Source organism: Ictalurus punctatus, chromosome 23 (assembly GCF_001660625.3).
Source record: "Ictalurus punctatus breed USDA103 chromosome 23, Coco_2.0, whole genome shotgun sequence".
In the NCBI taxonomy this organism is placed as follows: Eukaryota; Metazoa; Chordata; class Actinopteri; order Siluriformes; family Ictaluridae; genus Ictalurus; species Ictalurus punctatus.
The window spans coordinates 8,506,238-8,525,000 of record NC_030438.2 but is presented as its reverse complement, the minus strand read 5'-3'; the positions used below and the strand labels follow the sequence as shown (position 1 = coordinate 8,525,000).

General features: G+C 41.0%; 1 protein-coding gene across 5 annotated transcripts in view; it reads right to left on the bottom strand.

The window, feature by feature from the left end:
• The window catches only part of ctnnd2a (catenin (cadherin-associated protein), delta 2a), a 293,452-nt gene that overhangs the window by 93,602 nt on the left and 181,087 nt on the right, over positions 1-18,763 (bottom strand). For all 5 annotated transcript variants that reach the window (XR_008393326.1, XR_008393327.1, XM_017453313.3 and 2 more), the window contains one exon: positions 15,093-15,318. Coding sequence is in view for 3 of the 5 variants with exons in the window: in XM_017453313.3 (XP_017308802.1) it covers positions 15,093-15,318 (226 nt within the window). In the remaining 2 variants the exon portion in view is untranslated. The remainder of the gene's footprint in view (positions 1-15,092; positions 15,319-18,763) is intronic.

Below are 18,763 nucleotides of genomic sequence, written 5' to 3'. Positions count from 1 at the left end.
AATAATACTTACAGTATACTGCTACTAATAATATCCTTTATTATATATATATATATATATATATATATATATATATATATATATATATATATATATATATATGTATACACACAGCACATTTACAGTGTGAAGTTAAACCAGTGGAACTCAACGCCAGCACCGCTGACAGCGACAGCTCCACCACCACCAAGTCTAGGTCATCTTATTACTAATTTCTATCCCTGAACACCCCTTAAAATATATTTCAGACAGGAAGGAACGTATTGAAGAAAAACTTTTTCAGACACATGACCTTCTTGTGACCTTGACCCTGTTGCGACCAATTCCTAAATACAATCAGATCATCTGCTGGTCACAGCGATCATTCCATAAAATTCCTACAAACATTCAAACGCTCGTTTGAGATATCGTGCTAACGAGAATCTCAAGAAACGCCGCACCGACATACCCGAAAACATTATGCCTCTCTCACTCAATGGCAGGAAAAAGAACAATTACACTAAATTGAATAAATATAAACGTAACGTAACAATAACAGGCCGGTAGACGTAGGGCAAATAATAAAGTAAGGCTTGTTCAATGATAAAGTGTTGGTTTATTTTTTAATTCAGTCACAGATGAAGCCTAAAAGATGTTTATTTGTGTGTTCCAGGTCTCTGGTGCATATAATCAAAAAGCAGCACTCTTTTTAAGACGTTTAAAAACCCCCACTGAGTCTTACAGAGCTAATGTTCATGAAACACACACACACACACACACACACACACACACAGCAAGAACAGCAATTCTGCTGAGTCAGTTGAGATATTGTGCATCAAAATACAGGATATCATTTTCATTCACAGGCAAGATGAAGATCGACTAAAACCCGACTGTCCTACACGTCCTGAACGCCCACTTACTTCTTCCTCTCATATAAACAGCACGGCGTTCTCTATAGCATTACGGCTTTCACTGATCAGAAAAACTGAACTCATGCAGGAAAGAAAGAGTTTGAAATGAGCCTAAGAGAGAAAAAAAAAAACCCTGAGTCACTTTCACGACACTTCGAAAAAACAACAACATAAAAACAGAGAGAGAGTGAGAGAGAGAGAGAGAGAGAGAGAGAGCGAGAGAGAGAGAGAGAGAGAGAGAGAGAGAGAGAGAGAGAGATAAACAAGGCTGCTTATTCAACTTCAATACACACTGCAAACATCTGGATTGTGATTGGTCAGGAGGTGTTGAAGAGGAGTTTTCTCTGACAGTAACGCAGCTGCAAATCTCAGCTTTCTAATACGTGATGGTTTCTACAGTAACAGCTCGTTCATTAATAAATGCGAGTAAAAGTTGATATGCTGAAGTTTCCTGTAAGGAGATGTTTATTTAATGATGGAAGGCGTCTCCAGTGCCAGCGCTATAAAACAATTGTTATACCTTAAACATATATCTAAATCAAGTCAGAACGGGAAATTTGTTCTGTTTTTTTCTTCTTTCACGCAACATTAAACGTAACTATAAACGGATAAAAATTAATACGATGTGCGGTTCTTTAATAAATCACATTTCTGATCACCGGCAAACTGAAACACACACACACACACACACACACACACTCTCAAACATGCTTTTTTTTTAAATCTGTTCTTACACATCAGATAAAAAAAAGGAGTGAACAGCAAAGTGGCATGAATTTGAGCCAAAATGGTGTGTTTGGTCCGTCTAGCCCAGCTAGCACATCCACTTAACTGCATCTTCACTCCACAGCACCATGATTTCGGCTCTTAGGCGGCCAAATTGCTGTTATTTGATGTTTATTCAGTGTTTGAAAATGCTAAAAACCGTCGCACAACCCCCCAACCCCTTTTCCCTTGGCTCTTCGGTCTTTGCGTATTCCTCTGTGTGTGATGCCTCAGCGCTCGTCTGTACCTGACAGCTCCCAATTATATTTTCATGGCTCTCTGAGTGTTCCTCAGGGACGCTTCGTGGCTCCACTCGGCTTGTCCTCTCTCCCCGAGACATTTCACACTCCGCGTCTGGTCACGGCGGGTTCACTCGCTCTGCTCTGTCTTCACCGCTTTCTCCTAACCTATCGCTTCTGTAGTGTTAAACGTAGTAAAGCAGACTCAGTTCGTGGCGATGAACTCGGAATAATTTCAGGGATCGTCTCATCCGAGGTGGCTTGATCGATATCGTAATTTCCTGTTAGTTCCACAGAAGCAGCAGCCAGACTCCAGCTGCGAGACGGTTTTTTCTTCTGCATTTAAACCATTACATGTACATATTTGTCTAAAGAAACGTTCAAACACGTAAGCCTTTAAAGTAGACAGATGCAGTCAGATTTCTGTCCATGCACAGACAGCAATTGCACGCAAAACATATGGACGGCTTTCAATACTGAACCATCTGTCTAACGTCTCCCTGAAACAGCTAACACATGCAACAAGCCAAACAAAAAAAACTGGTCACATTCTGACCAATCAGAATCCAGAATTCAACTTATCTCAGACTCGTTGTGCTATTGTTTATTATTATATCTTGTTTTTATTACACCATCCTGTTGTGTCATCAGATATAGAAAAGACTTTTTCTGGAGGATGTACAGTATATTTACGTTTACTCAAACGGATGCTTTTTTCATCACAGAAGAACCTTCCGAGTGACAGGTTGCAAGCTGGGAAGGGGGTCAAGCAAGCAAAAACCAAACATGGAGGACAAAGTGAATCAGAACGAGCGGATACGATCCAATGATTAATATAGATTACCGATTAGAATAAATCTAATCTATAGGGCAAGCTAGACTAGTTAGATACTAGCTGAAACTAGCTAGGACTGAACTGCATTGTTGTGGTTACGGTGTGAACGTCACATGAGCTGTTCTCTTTATTTATACGTCAGATCTTTCTCTGTTAAATAAAACGTATGCTGTGAAAGTCGCTCAATCGTGTTAAACCCAGAACCACCTTCCACCTCCACGAACACTCTTTTTATTTATTTATTTATTTATTTATTTATTTTTGGTGCTAAAGCGAGCAGCAATTTAGGCCTCGGATGGTGTTATTGATGACCCGAGACTGAATTAAAGTGCGTCAGTGGAGGTGGTGTGAGAAGGTAATACGCCAAAGCGAGGGCGAGACGGCCTTCAGGTCTGAATCAGGCGCTGAGTCGATAAGCATAAGGCGTAAGTGTGTTATCAGTGACCAGATTATGTTGTGTGTGTGCGTTAAAGTAATACGTACGGAATGTTAGCATCGACTCGCTGTTCAGCGAGTGTTTTTTTTTTGTCATAGATTAAAAAAAGTCCGAAAGAAAGAAAGCACAGAAGAAGATTTCATATGTTTTAATGTGGTTTTAACTTTCTTTGTCTAAAAAAAAAAAAAAACAAGAAAAAAAAAGCACGGAATAAAACACTGCGTATACTGTTACGCCCCGAAGTGTTTTATTCCTCTTACACCACATCAGTTCGTTCAGATGTTTTGGAATATCTACGAATCATGTTGTTATTTACAGTACGTTATAAAAGCTATAAACTTAATAAACTAGTTAATAAGCTTGTCCTGCTAGCAAGAAAGCGCGAAAAAATGTACTGAAGATGTCGGAAAACGTCAGCTTAGCTTTCCCTGTTACAAAGCGCTGACACTGGAGACTCCATCCGAAGATGATAAAGAAATAAACGTCTCCTTACAGAAAACATCACCATATCGATGAATATATATGGTTTTCTTTGTTAAATAAGAAATAATAAGAATTTTGCTTTGATATAAACCGGTGATTTGCAGCTTCACTACTGTCAGAGTCGCCGTTATAGAAAATGAATCAACATCTCGTGTGGTATAAACACAATTACAGGACAGTTACAGCATTTTCAGTCCATTACTCTTCACTCCAACACACACACTTACAGTACACACACACACACACACTAAAAAGCATGACTCATTATTGCATAAGCAGCTTCCTCCTGGAAAACATTTCAAAACGAGTCAATGCAGATCGAGCGAGGTTTTAAACACATTAAAGCGAGTCAGGAGAAATCTCTTCACTTGATAAACATGCCTTTTAGTCTAAAAAACACATCTTCGTTCTCTTCCGAGACGAGGCCGGCTTTATTTTTGCTCCGACGAGGGAAATGGGTATTTTGAACGAACGCGCAGAATTAAATAAAAGCGCCGGAGGAAATAAGGCCGGGTCCTGTGTACCGTTAACTCGTCGAACAAAACAGACGGCTGACACGAGGCCAGAGGAAACCGAGGGGTTGAAAAGAAAGAAAGAAAGAAATAAATGAATGAATGAATGGAGGGTGAGGATGATGAGCGTCTTACCCGGCTCGAGAAATCAGTCTCCAGCTCTCAGATTAATCCCATTAGATGTTGGTAAACAGCAGCTCTCTCACAATCAGGCCTAAACTGCTCCATTTGCATGTTTGAGACGCAATCAACACGCTTGTGTTTTCCTCTGTTGTTCCGTCTGTGATTAGGGGCACGGGGACACATTTAAAGAGGCGGGATTGTCGACAAAAGGAATCCCAGATGGTCCTGCCTGTTTGGGCTGATGCTCCTTTCAAGTGTTCAACTGAAGCACTGATATCCCATTTGACAAAAAAAAACCAACAACAACAACAACAACAACAACAAAAACCCCTGACTTCATTCATATTTGTTGCATTCTTCCATCTGAAAGTTTTGGTGAACTCAAACGTGTGGCAAAACAAACCATGAAAATCATCTCACGTTCCAATCTTGATGTCAAGAAAATAAGACAAAATATTTACAAAAAACCCACATACAATCAGCGTAATTAAAATAAATTAGCATGCTGTATAGCATTATTCCTCTTACATCGCAGCTACTAGATAATTGTGAGAAAAGATGGCGCCGAGGTCCATGGCATGCCGTCTGTTGCTCAGTTTGTTTGTGGTGGTTTTAATATTTATGACGACTGCTATGCTCCAACACGTTGATGACTTGTTAACCTACGCTTGTCAAATACTCCTTAATATTGGAACCATTAAGTGAAAGAACCAACACACTCACACGGCCATATTTCAGATCTGGATTTGTCCCATGGCCTGTCCATTTCCACCGTCCAATTAGGTGATTTAAGTTTCTCAGACCACAAGCTGGCAACGTTCACTGTTCCTCTTGTTCATTATGATGCTAAAATCATTAGACCTGTACGATGGGCACTGAAAACTGCTCTCCGACATCTGGAGAGAAATCTGCTGCAGCGTTTAGCGAGGCTGGTCTTTTGCACTCTGTCGAACATCTTGCAAACACTTTAAACGCTGATGAGTTTCTTAATGCGTTTAATTCGCCGAATTATCATAAAAACAAATCTGAACCATGGTTAAACGGCAATACTCGGTGATTAAGGCAGAAGGGCAGAGTGTAGATGGAGAAAGGATAAGCTACAAGTATCTTTCGAGATCTTACAGGAATCTTTCTTTAAATATCAAAAAAGGGGTGACATAATATCTACGGAACTCAAACAGACCCAGGACGCAGTTTAATATTCTCGATTCTGTCATAAATTCTATAGGCAATACCTATCCTGCGGAGTCTTCCACATTGTGTGAAAATCTTCTGAATTTCTTTGTGGATGATATAGAAGCGATCAGTTCCTACCTCCTCTTTTTTAAACAGATCATTAATGGTGTTGTTGATGTGAATCTTAGCAGTAGGAAACAACAGTCTTTTCTCCGGGTCTGTTCCAGCCTTTTTTAAACATGCATTGGTGAAACCGTTACTGAAAAAGCCAAACGTGGAGTAATCTTGTTTTAGACCAAGCTCAAATTGACCTTTTACTGCAAAAATCTGAGAGAAAGCTGCGCTAGATCACTTACAGAGTTTCTTGGAAAGAACCGGCATTAAAGAAAATTAAAAAATTTCACTCTGGTTTTAGGAATGAAATCTTGATATCTGTTGAAACTGGGACGTCTGTCATTTTATTCTCATTCGACTTGAGTGCAGCGTGTGACAGTGTTGACCATGATGTTTTAAGCATCAGGAAGTGTCCTTTTGTTGGTTCGAATCCTATCTTAGCGATAGAACCTTTTTTCAAGGTATTGGATGCTCTGTTTCTTCTCTAGCTCCCCTTACCTGTGGTATCCCTCAAGGCTCCATTCTTGGTCCCACCCACCTTTTTCTCCCTTTATATGCTCTCACTAGGATCAATTTTAAGGAGTCACGGAGTGGCTTTCCATTTTTAATGCGGGTGACACCCAAATCGATCTGCCGATGAAACAAAACAAGACAAGAAAGGTCTAGAAACCTTGCTTGCATGTCTGGCTGATATTAGATCTTGGATGTCTTCGAATTTCTTATATTTGAATGAGAGCGAAACAGAAGTTATTGTGTTCGGTCCCACTGCGGTTAAAGGAAATACAAACTGCAATCTTGGCAACCTTGCATCTGTCAAAAATTTAGGACTGACTTTTGATTCTTCCCGCGAGTTTGACCAACATATTTAGTTCAGTGGTAAAGTCAGGTTTTTTTCATCTGAAACCTCTGGCCAAAGTTAAGTCTTTCTTATCTTTTAGAGACCTTGAGAGAGTGATCCATATTTTCATTTGATCTCACTTGGATTCCTGTAATTCTCTATACACGGGAATATCTCACGGCTTCAAACGGTCCGAAACACTGCTGCTAGACTTTTAACTGGGGTGCGTAAACATGGTCATATCCCTGCAATTTGAAGGTCTTTAAATTGGTTGCCAGTGTGTTATAGAATTGATTTTAAGGTATTATTGTTTGTTATTAAGTCATCAAACGGCCTGGCGCTTCCTCTATCTGTCCGATCTATTAAGCTTAAATAAGCCTATCAGATGTCTACGATCTGCTGATCAGAACACCCTGTCCTTTCCCAGATCGAGATTAAAGCTGAGAGGTGACCGTGAATCTCCGAACGCTGGTCCTACGTAACGGAACCTCTGTCTGTCAGTTCTGCCACCTCCTTACACAACTTCAAATACGAGTCTCACCTTTTTTTTTTGGCATTTAACTCATCATAAATTTCCAACATTGTCAAATTAGTCTGTTATTTTTTTCGATTTATTTATTTAGTTATTTATTTAGTATAATTATGAACTATAACTGGCTTTGTACAGCACAGTGGTCAATCAAATCAAATGAAAAAAAGAAAAAAAAAAAGTTCCTTTAATGAATATTAAGTGTTTTAAATGTACCATCTGGGGATGGATGCTTTTAATGAGTCAGTGAAGTTTTTTCAACCTTCTACAACACCCACAAGACCTACACGATCAAATGCTATGAACACTCCGGTAAAAGAAGTAACAAAAAAGTTTCCGACCCGCTCTCAGCAATTCACAAATATGCAGTAAAAGTTTACACACCCCAGTGAATGAGGTTGTGGTTGTGGTTTTATAGTCGTCTGAGTACGAGAGGAAAGCTGTTCTATAAACGAAACAACCCCGAAGTTCTCCGCTAAAGGATAATAAATGCTTGCTACCTTTTCTTTCTTTTTTAATATAATCACTATTCTTTTTCCCTCTTGTGATATTAATGCTACTCTCAGGCCAATTCCAAGCCCCAGCGAGTCTGCTCATCGATTGTAGAAGTGTGTTACGGTCCATGTCGTTGGTGTAGGTCACGATCAGGACGTGAATGCAGATGTGATGTGATGTCATTTGGAGATCTCTTTCTTAAGCACCACAGTTCTTTCAGACAGGAATCCTTCGTGATGAGGTGAACCTTAAAAGATATTATTTTGCTTAGCCGGTACGTTCCGCTCGTCCGTCTCGGGAGCGTGTGGGATGAGTTTAAAGAAGCTGACACATGCAACTATGCATTAACCTCAAGTACCGCGGCTCCTGTCTGCCTGGCTGATTTATCGCTACGCCTCGAACTGCGGCACTGTCAGTCATTTAACCAAGTCATCAGATCGATCCCAGTCGCCCTGTCCGCTGTGAAGTTACTGCATTAATCATCATGTGAGGAATAAAACACTCGGTGTGCAGCACTAATAGGAAAATAATCAATAACACTGAGGTGTGATTAAGCAGAGTTACTGTAAACACACACGTCCATACCAGGGCATCCCAAGGTGTTTTATTCCTCTTATACCACAGCGATGGCACGCCATACTTTTTATCCATTTATAGTTATATTTAAAGTCATGGAATGTCTGTGAAACAAGTTCGTTCCTGTTCTCACTTACGTTATAGCAGCTATAAACAGTCCTCCGTCCTGAAGATGTCAGGAAACTTAAAGTTAAAGTAAGCTTTACCTCTGACACTGGAGACTCCTTCTACAAATCTCCAGACACCTTCTGACCAATCAGATTTGAGAAATCGACGCCGCTGTGGTGTAAACGGTATAATTTGAAAATCCTGTTTAGTTTGATTGCTGCCTTGAGAGATGAACGCGAATATAACGATGCCAGCCTGATGAAACTCCTAAACTCATTAGCATAAAGTTAGACCAGGCACAGGGTTTGTTATACAAAGCGTTGACAACTCAATCTCTCATCAACACGAGCACACTAATGACGCAGCCTTCCCATTAAAACATGTTTCATCCCGCTTGCCAAAACACTTCCACCTCCCTGTTTCATCACAATGCACCCGGCTTGAACCTCATGAAACTTATCTGCTCCTCATTATACCACATACAAAAGGGCCGACATAATAATTCAGGCTCGGTCCCCTGTGCATGCGGCACGCTCTATTTATCAAAGTCAAACATGTTTGTCCAGGACCACATGCTGGACAAATTGAAGTCTGCTGATAATAAGGGTCAAACCTTGTGCCGAGTTTCATCCATTTTCTCTCTCTCTCTTTATTTTTTCTTTAAGGGACTTTTTCACAAGAAGGCGATGAGGAACATAAGTGGAGGGTAATTTACCTGGAACAGGCAACGCTGCCGGCTGGGCCTGTGTAAGGGCAATGCGTCATTTCACCGTGTTCAGGGTTGTTAAAGTAACAGGACATTTCTCATACAGACTCCAAATTACACCCACATGACCTCGGAGGCAGCAGCAGAAAGGCATTTTTTTGTCCTTAATTGGTTCCTAGTTTTGCGCCGTTAAAGTTTAGCTTAATTTATGAAAACACGGTGGCTAAACAAACACAAGCGCGAATGCAATGTTGTCGAGATGCTTCATGAGAAAGAACAATTAACGTTGATTCTGATTGATCAGAAGGTGTTGATTCATTTTCTGTATCTGCAGCTTTACATCACATTACATCTCATTACTGAGCTCCTTTTAATGCGTTACATTACATTTATTCATTTAGCGGACGCTTTTATCCAAAGCGACTTACAAATGAGAAAATACAAGCAAAGCGATATATCAAGCAGAGAACAATACAAGTAGTGCTACCATACAACATCCATTAATTGAGTTCCAGAAGAAGCAAAGTGCGCGGAGTAGAGGTGTAAGTGCAATTTTTTTTTTTTTTATGGGTTGGTCAGGTGCTCACGGAAGAGGTGGGACTTTAGGTGTTTTTTGAAGACGGTGAGAGATTCTGCGGTCCGGATTGAGGTTGGAAGTTTATTCCACCACTGAGGGATGGTTAGTTTGAATGTTCTGGAAAGGGACCTTGAGCCACGCTGAGTAGGCACTACTAACCGTCGGTCGTTAACCGATCGCAGATTGCGTGAGGGAACGTAAGCCTTCAGGAAAGAGTTGAGGTAGGAGAGTGCTGTTCCAGTCAAGGTCTTGTACGTGAGCATCAAGGCCTTGAATTTGATGTGGGTGGCTACAGGAAGCCAGTGGAGGGAGATGAACAGGGGTGTGACACGGGTTACCGTTGCTATAGCAACAACTCGTTTCAAGATGGGCTTGTACCGACGACGTGCCAAATAAACAGATTAAAAAACGTGCGTATTGTGACATTTTCTCTAAGGAAGGAGTCTCCAGTGTCAGCACTTTGTAACAGTCAGAGGTAAATCTGTAACTTTATGTTAAAGGGTTTTTTTTTAGCTTGAAGAGAGAGAATAAAGAGAGGGCTGGTGAAGGAACGACCCTTTGTAGCTACTGTAACGTAAGTGAGAACAGGAGAAAGGATTTGACTTAGACTTGACTAACTACAGACGGATGAAACGTAGGACCTCGTTCTTTCACAAATAAAATAATGTCATTGTTGGCAAATTTCTGAAGTATAAGACGAATTAAACACTCCGTGATGTGATCGATAACCACTGCAACGTGCGAGTGCTCGACTCTTCCAGGGCTTGCCAGATGAGAAGATCCGTGTCGCCTCAGTACATTCACAGACTAAAACACGTCCATGGATTATAAACAAGCACATTTTTGCGTATTAAGTATCAATGGAGTCCACGTTTGTAGGCGTTTCTGATAAATAAACTCTGTATCATTCTTAGATGTTTGATTACAGGGTTGATTAGGATTCACAGTCAGTGCCAGTGAAAGTTCACAGCTCATGGATTAGCCTGATTACCATTCGGAGACGAAAAAGAAAAGCTGAGCATCAATAAAACATCAGTACATCTTCAGCTACAGGTCACTGAGAGCGAACGCAGTATAATTACAACCTGATATATTACACTGACGGGGCAGAGACCCGGCTCTCGTTTCTCCTCCTGCTTTCTTAATCGTTCTGTTTTTCCATCAGTGATTCTTCCAGTAAACACTTGCCACTGATAGTGTATAGGAAAAAAATTAATCACTGTACAAAACACAGACAATAACAACAACAAAAACACTCCCAATCTCCAGCATGCAGGAGTGTACACACCCTTTTATAATTGAGAACTTGGCCGCGTTCAGAATCCACCAATCACGTTCAAACTCACGTTAAACACTAATGAGTGTACACCTGCCATCAATTAAAGTGACTGATTAACCCCAAATAAAGTCCAGCTGTTCCGATAGGATTCTCCTGACATCTTCTGCGTAAAATCCAACTGGAAAAGCCCTGGGCCACAAAGACCTTACAGAGCAGGTACGGGATCTCAAAAATATCAATCAGGAGAGGGTTACAATATACTTCCAAGGTATCGGATATACCATGGAACACTGTAAATATAATCAGCACGTGGAGAAAATATGGCACGACAGTGACACTACTAAGATCAGGACGTCCCTCTACAACTGATGAGAAGATCAGGAGAAACCGGTCAGCGAGACTGCCGAGAGGAGCTACAGCGAGAGTAAAAGAACTGCAGCAGCTTCTGACAAGTACTGCTTACTCCCTACACGTGACAACAATTTACTGAATTCTTCATATCTCTGGACTCTGGGGTAGGGGCGCAAGATCTCCCAAAACCATGTGGAATAATGTGTTATGGTCTGAAGAGACCAAAGTTTGATGTGTGAAGATATTCTGGCCAGAATACCAAAAGATATGTGTGGCACAAAAGAAAACAGAGCACATGACTAAAAGAACGGCTTCCTCACGGTGAAGCACGGTGGTGGCAGCTTCATACTGTGAGGCTGTTTTTCTTCAACTGGAACCGGGACTTTAATCAGTGTGGAGGGAATAACGAACAGCTCCAAATACCAGACAGTTTTAGCACAAAACCTTAAATCTTCTAAAACTCTTGAGATGAAGAGGAATTTCAGCTTTCAGCACGACAACGACCAAAAGCAAACCTCCAGATCAACAAAGGAACGGCTTTACCAAAACAAGCTCAAGGTTTTAGAACGTCCCCGCCTGAGTCCAGACCTAAATCCAATCAAAAATCGGTGGGGTGACCTGAAGAGGGCTGTGTACAGGAGATGTCCAGACAATCTGAGTTAGAATGCTTTTGCAAGGAAGAATAAAATAAAATATATAAAGTCAAGACGCTCCTAACTGATCGACTCTTACCCAAAAAGACTGAATGCTGTGAAAAAATCTAAAGCTGCTTCAACTAAGTATTAGTTCAAGGGTGTGCACACTTATATATCCAGGTTATTGTATATTTTTATTTTTTATTTTTCCCCTAAAATGATTCAATTATTGTTTTTTTTTTTTCATTTTAATTAACAGGTGCTTTTATAGTCCATAATAGACAGTTGTGATTCCCCTATTTTAATAACCACCAGCCTCCACTGTTCCTATCATGTTTAAGAATTGACCCCACAACCTTTCAATGATCTATACTAGGAGGTCAGAAAAGCCCCGCCCTCTTTCATAATCTCCACCCTGAGGAAAATGTTGAAGTCTCTTAAAAATGAATGTTTCAGAATTCCAAGCTCTGGTCGTGTCAATGTCAGTTCAAGAAGATGGGAGGACTTCCTTGAATCAGCACGTTTTCTCTGTGTTTGTGTGTGTGTGTGTGTGTGTGTGTGTGTGTGTGTGTGTGTGTGTCTCCGTTTAGGATGTTGAACAGATGTTACGACAGCCTGGAGCCAGAGTGATAATGACTGTGTTTAAAAGCAGCTCGCTGTTCGAGTTTGGATCGATAGGTTTGGAAACGCACGGAGCTCGGCGCCTGTATTTGCAGGAGGCAACCCCCCGTTTTTTACCCCTCTGATCAATACGCTCCACTCAATCACGTTCATTTGTCTTCATCAACTCCTCCGTGTCTCTCACGTACACACCGTTTTCTGAGTGCATCAGGCAGCACACATGCCTCTCAATCGCGATTACGCCCACACCGGCGTCTATAAAGTGCTAAATCCTGAGGACAGCATTCTCTTTAAGTCTGGAGCTTTGATCCTATTGGATGTGAACGTTTAGACATGGATACCTTAAAGATCACTCGCTTAAGTCGATTTGAAGTCTGGCGTCCACATTATGCAAATCACCGCGTCCAAGGTTTTCTTCTTAAACACGAGCGCTCGCCTTGAAAACGTGGACTGAAGAACTCTCTTTGCTTTTGAAGGTAATATTGGATGATGTCAAGTAAAGTCAAGAGATCTATTTTCGAAAAATGAATAGTAATATGTTGTGTAATATGTTCTGAATGAGAATCACTGGACTGGAATAAACATCGTACCCATTTTTCGAGGCTTTTCCAATGAGGTCATTACAGGAAAACAGCATGTCGATAGCATTGCTAGCACAGAAGTTCACCTGACGCTGTCCCATCTTTTCGACACACCTTTCAAAGCTCCGCTATCCAGCATAACATCGCTTATTATTTGTTCGAATTTTCTATACACTGTACAGTACTCCTGTATACTATTATATTCTACACCAAAATGCTCTACTGCTCTTTTCTCTCGACTCTCTCTCTCGCTCGCCCACGACACTTCCTGCACTTTGCCAAAGGGAAAAGGTCAGAAAAATGTCACGCTTTGTCAGTCCACTACGCTTAAGCGGCTCACCTGAAGGCAGTCGCTGACCGAACAAACCCTGTTTGAAAAAGTCAACACCTTCACAAATGCTTCAGCGCTAAACATCTGCCACGGGGCCTGACGGTTAATAAAAAAAAACAAACCTAAACCAGCACTGGCAACGTTCTGTTAGTAGTAAACTCTTCCTTACCTCTTTACTTTCCCCTCTCAAGCCAGGAGAACTCTAAACAGCAGAGGAACCTTGAAACCATTACGACCATTACGGCTGTTTTGCCAGCCATTGTGCTGAAGAAGGAAATAAATAGCGCCATTGTGAAATAAAAAGCGTGGATAATAAAAGAAGTCATTTTCTCAAAAGGGCCCAGTCTGAATTGCGATTGTGTCACATATGGAAACAAGTGTTGGTGCCGGCCACATCTCAACACCCTCCCCCCCACCCAATCGCCTGCAGCTCCATTACAGGCTAAACGACTCCCATCAGTGCCTTTCTGGGCCCTCGAACCTTAATAGAGAGACGCGCACTCACCTTGACTCCGAAACTAGCGCTTCACACGCCGACACTCTCGTCAGCCGTCACAGGGGAACGATCGATGAGGTCTGAGAAGGATTTACGGACTCGTGGAGCTTTTCAGAGTTTAAACCGAGTACCATGAGACTTAATTTGATCATTACAAAAATTATTTAGTAATTATTTAGCATGTTACTAAATCCAGTGCTGTCTCCGGTAAGGAGATGTCTGTTTAGCGTTTATGTGAGGAGTCTCCGGTGTCAGTCTATCGGATTAAAAGTATGTCGTGTTCTTTAATAAACTGAAAAGGGTAATAGTGCAAATTGCTGTGGTATAGGAGGAGAAAAATCCTTTTGGACGTGCTGTTCGGGAAGGTTAGAGTATCTCTGCTTCATCACAACACCCTGTCGTTGATTGTTTTCCTATAGCAGCATGACCCAGAGCGTTCCTTATTTACCTATGGTTTACCTATATAGCTTTTAGAACTGATATGAAAACGGATATTGCTTGAAATTTGTCAATACATTTTATGTAAATAGCACCACTCCTACGATTACAAGGCAATGAATAATTCTCTTTTATCACATTGGCACATTTCCCCCCTTCATATCAAAGAAGGGAAATCTTTTTTTTTTTAAATTGCAAAAGCACAAGCAAAATGGCCAAGCTGTGAAAAATCTGCACCGTAAACATATCACTAGAACGCATTTTAAATGCTCTACAAAGACGAGCACTGAATAATCAGATCACAGACTCAGACATCATTATGCTCGCTGGCTGCACTGGCCTTCATCCATCCAGCTTCGCCTTCACCGCCACCTGCACTGATCACGACTCAGCAATGCTAATTAGCTCCGACGTTTCAAAAAGAAGTCCGCGGCTGCGCCTACCGTGGCCCGCTTCAAATGGACCTGAGCCTGATGGGGAAAGACCAATTAAAACCCAGTGCAGCTGCAGATACGCTGCATTAAAAGGCTGAATTGGGTTATATAAAATCTCCCGATAAGAAATATTCGATAAATCGTCCATATTCGAGATATTTTCACTTGCTAGGACCATGTAGAAAGAGCAGGAACCAAGTTTTCACCAAGTTATAACCAAGTTCCTAATACTCACAATGCCCGAAGCTTGTTTATGTTCCAGCAAAAACATATAGAAAACATCCCGAAGCGGAAAGACTACTGTGCTATTGACGTCGCACCGCAAAACTGAAAACCTGCCAACAAGCAACTGCAAAAGAGCCAACAACATCCTTCAAAAAAGCCATTTTGACCTCCTACCTCTCCTCTCATCCTGCTGAGACCGGATCAATACGCTCCGAGTCGCCACAAACTTCAACACCGTACAGCTCTGGATGAAAAGCACGACCCGGGAAGTTTGACCGAGGCCAGCGGAGTCTTACCTCGGATCCTTCTGGATGCTGTCGATGGAGGGCGAGCGTGCCAGGGTCCCCTCGGGAGGGAGACTGGGGCCTGATTTGCTGTAGGGAGACTCCACAGACGAGCAGTACTGCAGCGTGCGGTACGGCTCCACGTAGCCGGTGTAGCCTCCACGTGGGAACGTTCCCGTGGCATTCTGGCTCGCTGTTCTCTGCAGAGGGACGGAGTCGACACCGGGGGAGGACGGGGCTATGGCAGGAGAGGAGGGACAAAACATAAAGGTCAGGAGATGCTCACAGATCTGGTGGATTAGGTCTAGAAAAAGGCATCGGAGGAGACGGAAAAGGACAGACAGGAATCAAGCAAAGAGAACGACAGAAAAGGCAACAAGGTTGAGAACAGATCGAGATTTTGACACGTTCTGGCACAAATTTGGCAAAACAGAGTTGTATATACGTATAAAAATATTCCTTCAGACCAGAACAGGCTGTATTGTATATATTTTTCATCAAGACTGCATCTGTCTTCACTCATCTTAAGTAAATATAATATATCATCTATCACGATTAACCCTGGAGGAATATAACATGATACTATTTCAATTAAGAATGCACCTATTAAGAAACATGTAAGAAAAAAAAAGCATAAAAACCGGAATATTTTGATAATCTGACGGCTTTCGGTTTCATAAATGCAACATTAATTCAAATAAAATGAGCAACTTCAGGATTATGAAAACATCAGCCATATTAACTGAAGTTTATACACATCTAGTTAAAACTACATACACATGAATGAAGATACACTCGAATACAGTATTTTTGTATTATTAAATTCAACAGAGAAGATGTTTATAGACGCTATGACCTACACTATACGGCTAAAACTTTATGTACCCTGCGGAGACCATCACACCCATATGAGGTTCTTCTCCAAAACTGTTTCCACAAAGTCTGACGCACACAATTCTATACAATGTCTTTACAATTTCCCTTCACTGGAACTAAGAGGTCCGAACCTGTTCCATCTGCTGCACAAAGCGAGCTCCATGACGACGTGGTGTGTGAAGGTTGGAAGAAGTTAGAAGAACCCGAGTGTCCTGCACACACCCTGACCTCAACCCCACTGACTCACCACGTTTGGGATGAACTGGAAACGAACTGGAGTCTCCTCACCATCACAACATCAGCAACTGATCTCAACCTCACTAACGCTCTTGTAGCCGAATGAACACAAATCCCCACGGCCACGCCCTGAAATCTAGCGGAAAGCCTTCTCAGATGAGCGGAGCGCGTTAGTATAACAGCAAAGAGAGGAATAAATCTGGAATGAATGGCATGTTCAACAAGTACATAAGGGTGTGATGGTCAGGTGTCCACATACTTTTGGCCACACAGTGGAGGTGAGAACAGGAACTAACTTGATTTGCAGATGTTCCACAGCATTAAATACAAATATAACGCGTTGTTTAATTAATATGAATGGTTAGCGTCGGCAAATCGCTGTGGCTTAAGAGGATCAAAACACTTAGGACATGCTTTTGAGGAAACTTCAACTGTCATTAATTATTTTCCTTTTATACATGTTTGACCTCCCACCATGCACGATTCTAACAATAACAATCATATGATACACACTCCGAAGCTAAAAATGGAGTATGACAAAGTGTAATATAAGTATTTCAGTAAATTGGCTCATCACGGCAGGGTGTGTGTGTGTGTGTGTGTGTGTGTGTGTGTGAGAGAGATACAGCTCAGCTTAAGAAGTGCTCACTCATGAGTAATTGCTTGTCAGCAGGAATATAGAGCAGCCCTATTTTTAGGTTCTACCACAGTCTTTCATTTCCTCTTTTTATCTCTGCTTATCGTTATCACGGATAAATCAGCATTTAACATCTGCCGACACGGAGAGATGGAGAGACGGAGCGACAGGCCTGGAACAGACTAAAATCTCATCAATAAAGGAAATTCGTGATCCAAGAACTTGCATCATGGGTCATCCCTGTGCATCTTCAGGTCATTTAAAACGGTTTGGTTTTGTTTTTTGCTACTTCTTAAAAATCATCAAAGGTTTGGGGTCTATTTCTGCGTTATGGTAAATGTCTGGGCCGTCCAGACAGCCACCGAGAATAAAGCTCATAAATCCGTGGGACGAGACGATCGATAGGAGGAAAGAGGAAAGGTCCTCGAGTCTGAGCCTTCACCACAACACACACAGCTAAAAATGAGATAAGCACTCACACAAAGAGAAAGAAAGACAAAGGAAACACAAGACTTAGAACTGGTGAAATATATGTATATTTGCACACACGTGGGATGAAGAAATAAATTACAGCGTATAATGGAAGATATGGCGAAAAAATTGCGATCTAACTGTCCAGATCGAATAATGTAGATTTTACATACGCTAAAGTATTAACGCAAACATATACTGTAGTTTACTTAAATGGTATTCATATATAAACGTGTTCACGTATTTCACGCAGCTGGGCGCTGTTAATATGCGTGACGTGTGCACAGTAGATAGAAATAAAGTAAACAACTCGTAAAGAAGGCAGAACGCTTCATTAATAAACACTCACTGAAAATATTTACAATGCAATATGAGACAGGATTGATTCAGGCTGGCAGTGTCATCAGAGCAACACACACAATCAACAAGACTTTCATTTACAGATTATTAATAAACGATTTCTGTAATGAATAAAACCCAGAATAATCAATGACGGGGGAAGGTGTGACGAAGCGGAGTTACTGTTGGTGATTATTTTCCTACTTCATGTCCTGAAATGATTTATTCCTCATATTTATACTGTAGCAATTACAATTACAGGTTGAAAAAAATAAATATATACACACACACACACACACACACACACACACATATACATACACACACACACATATACATATACACACATATATATATATATATATATATATATATATATATATATATATATATATATATATATACACACAAACACACGCACACACGCACACACATACACACACACACACACACACACACACACACACACACACACACACATATATATATATATATATATATATATATATAATATTTATTTATTAAAGAATAACATCCATTCATAGTTATATTAATGTTGTAATATTTGATATGAACACCAGGTGTACAGAGCAAAAGGCCATGCTTACAGGAAGCAGCACATCTAATTCAAATGTGCATAAAATAGCACCGGTTCTTTCTGACCTAATGAACTCCTGCATCTGCTGTGATGACCTGGTATTTCCTCATAGCGTGCTAGTGACCTTTCCGTAACCTTCATGAGCCCTTAGACCATCATAATTGAAATATTTGCCACAGCACATCTCAACACATATAACATACAGTATAACACTCCATAGAATCAACTTAAATCCTCATCTTAGATACAGTACCTGCTGCACCGACACCTCACCAACTCAGCGGTCCAAAAAAAATGATTTAGCCTTATCGTGTAAAACGATATCTGAAAATGTGCCACAATATTACATAAATAAACAATGACAGGCAATAAATAAGATGCGCTAAAACAAAGGGGTCGAATGAAAACCTTTCTAATTCAACCCAAAGCTTAAATCAAGAGACATGACACTCTTATCTGGTCCAATGACAGGGAAATTGCTCTTTGTGCGGTCAAGATGCAGCGGCGTACGTGTTTGTAATCTCC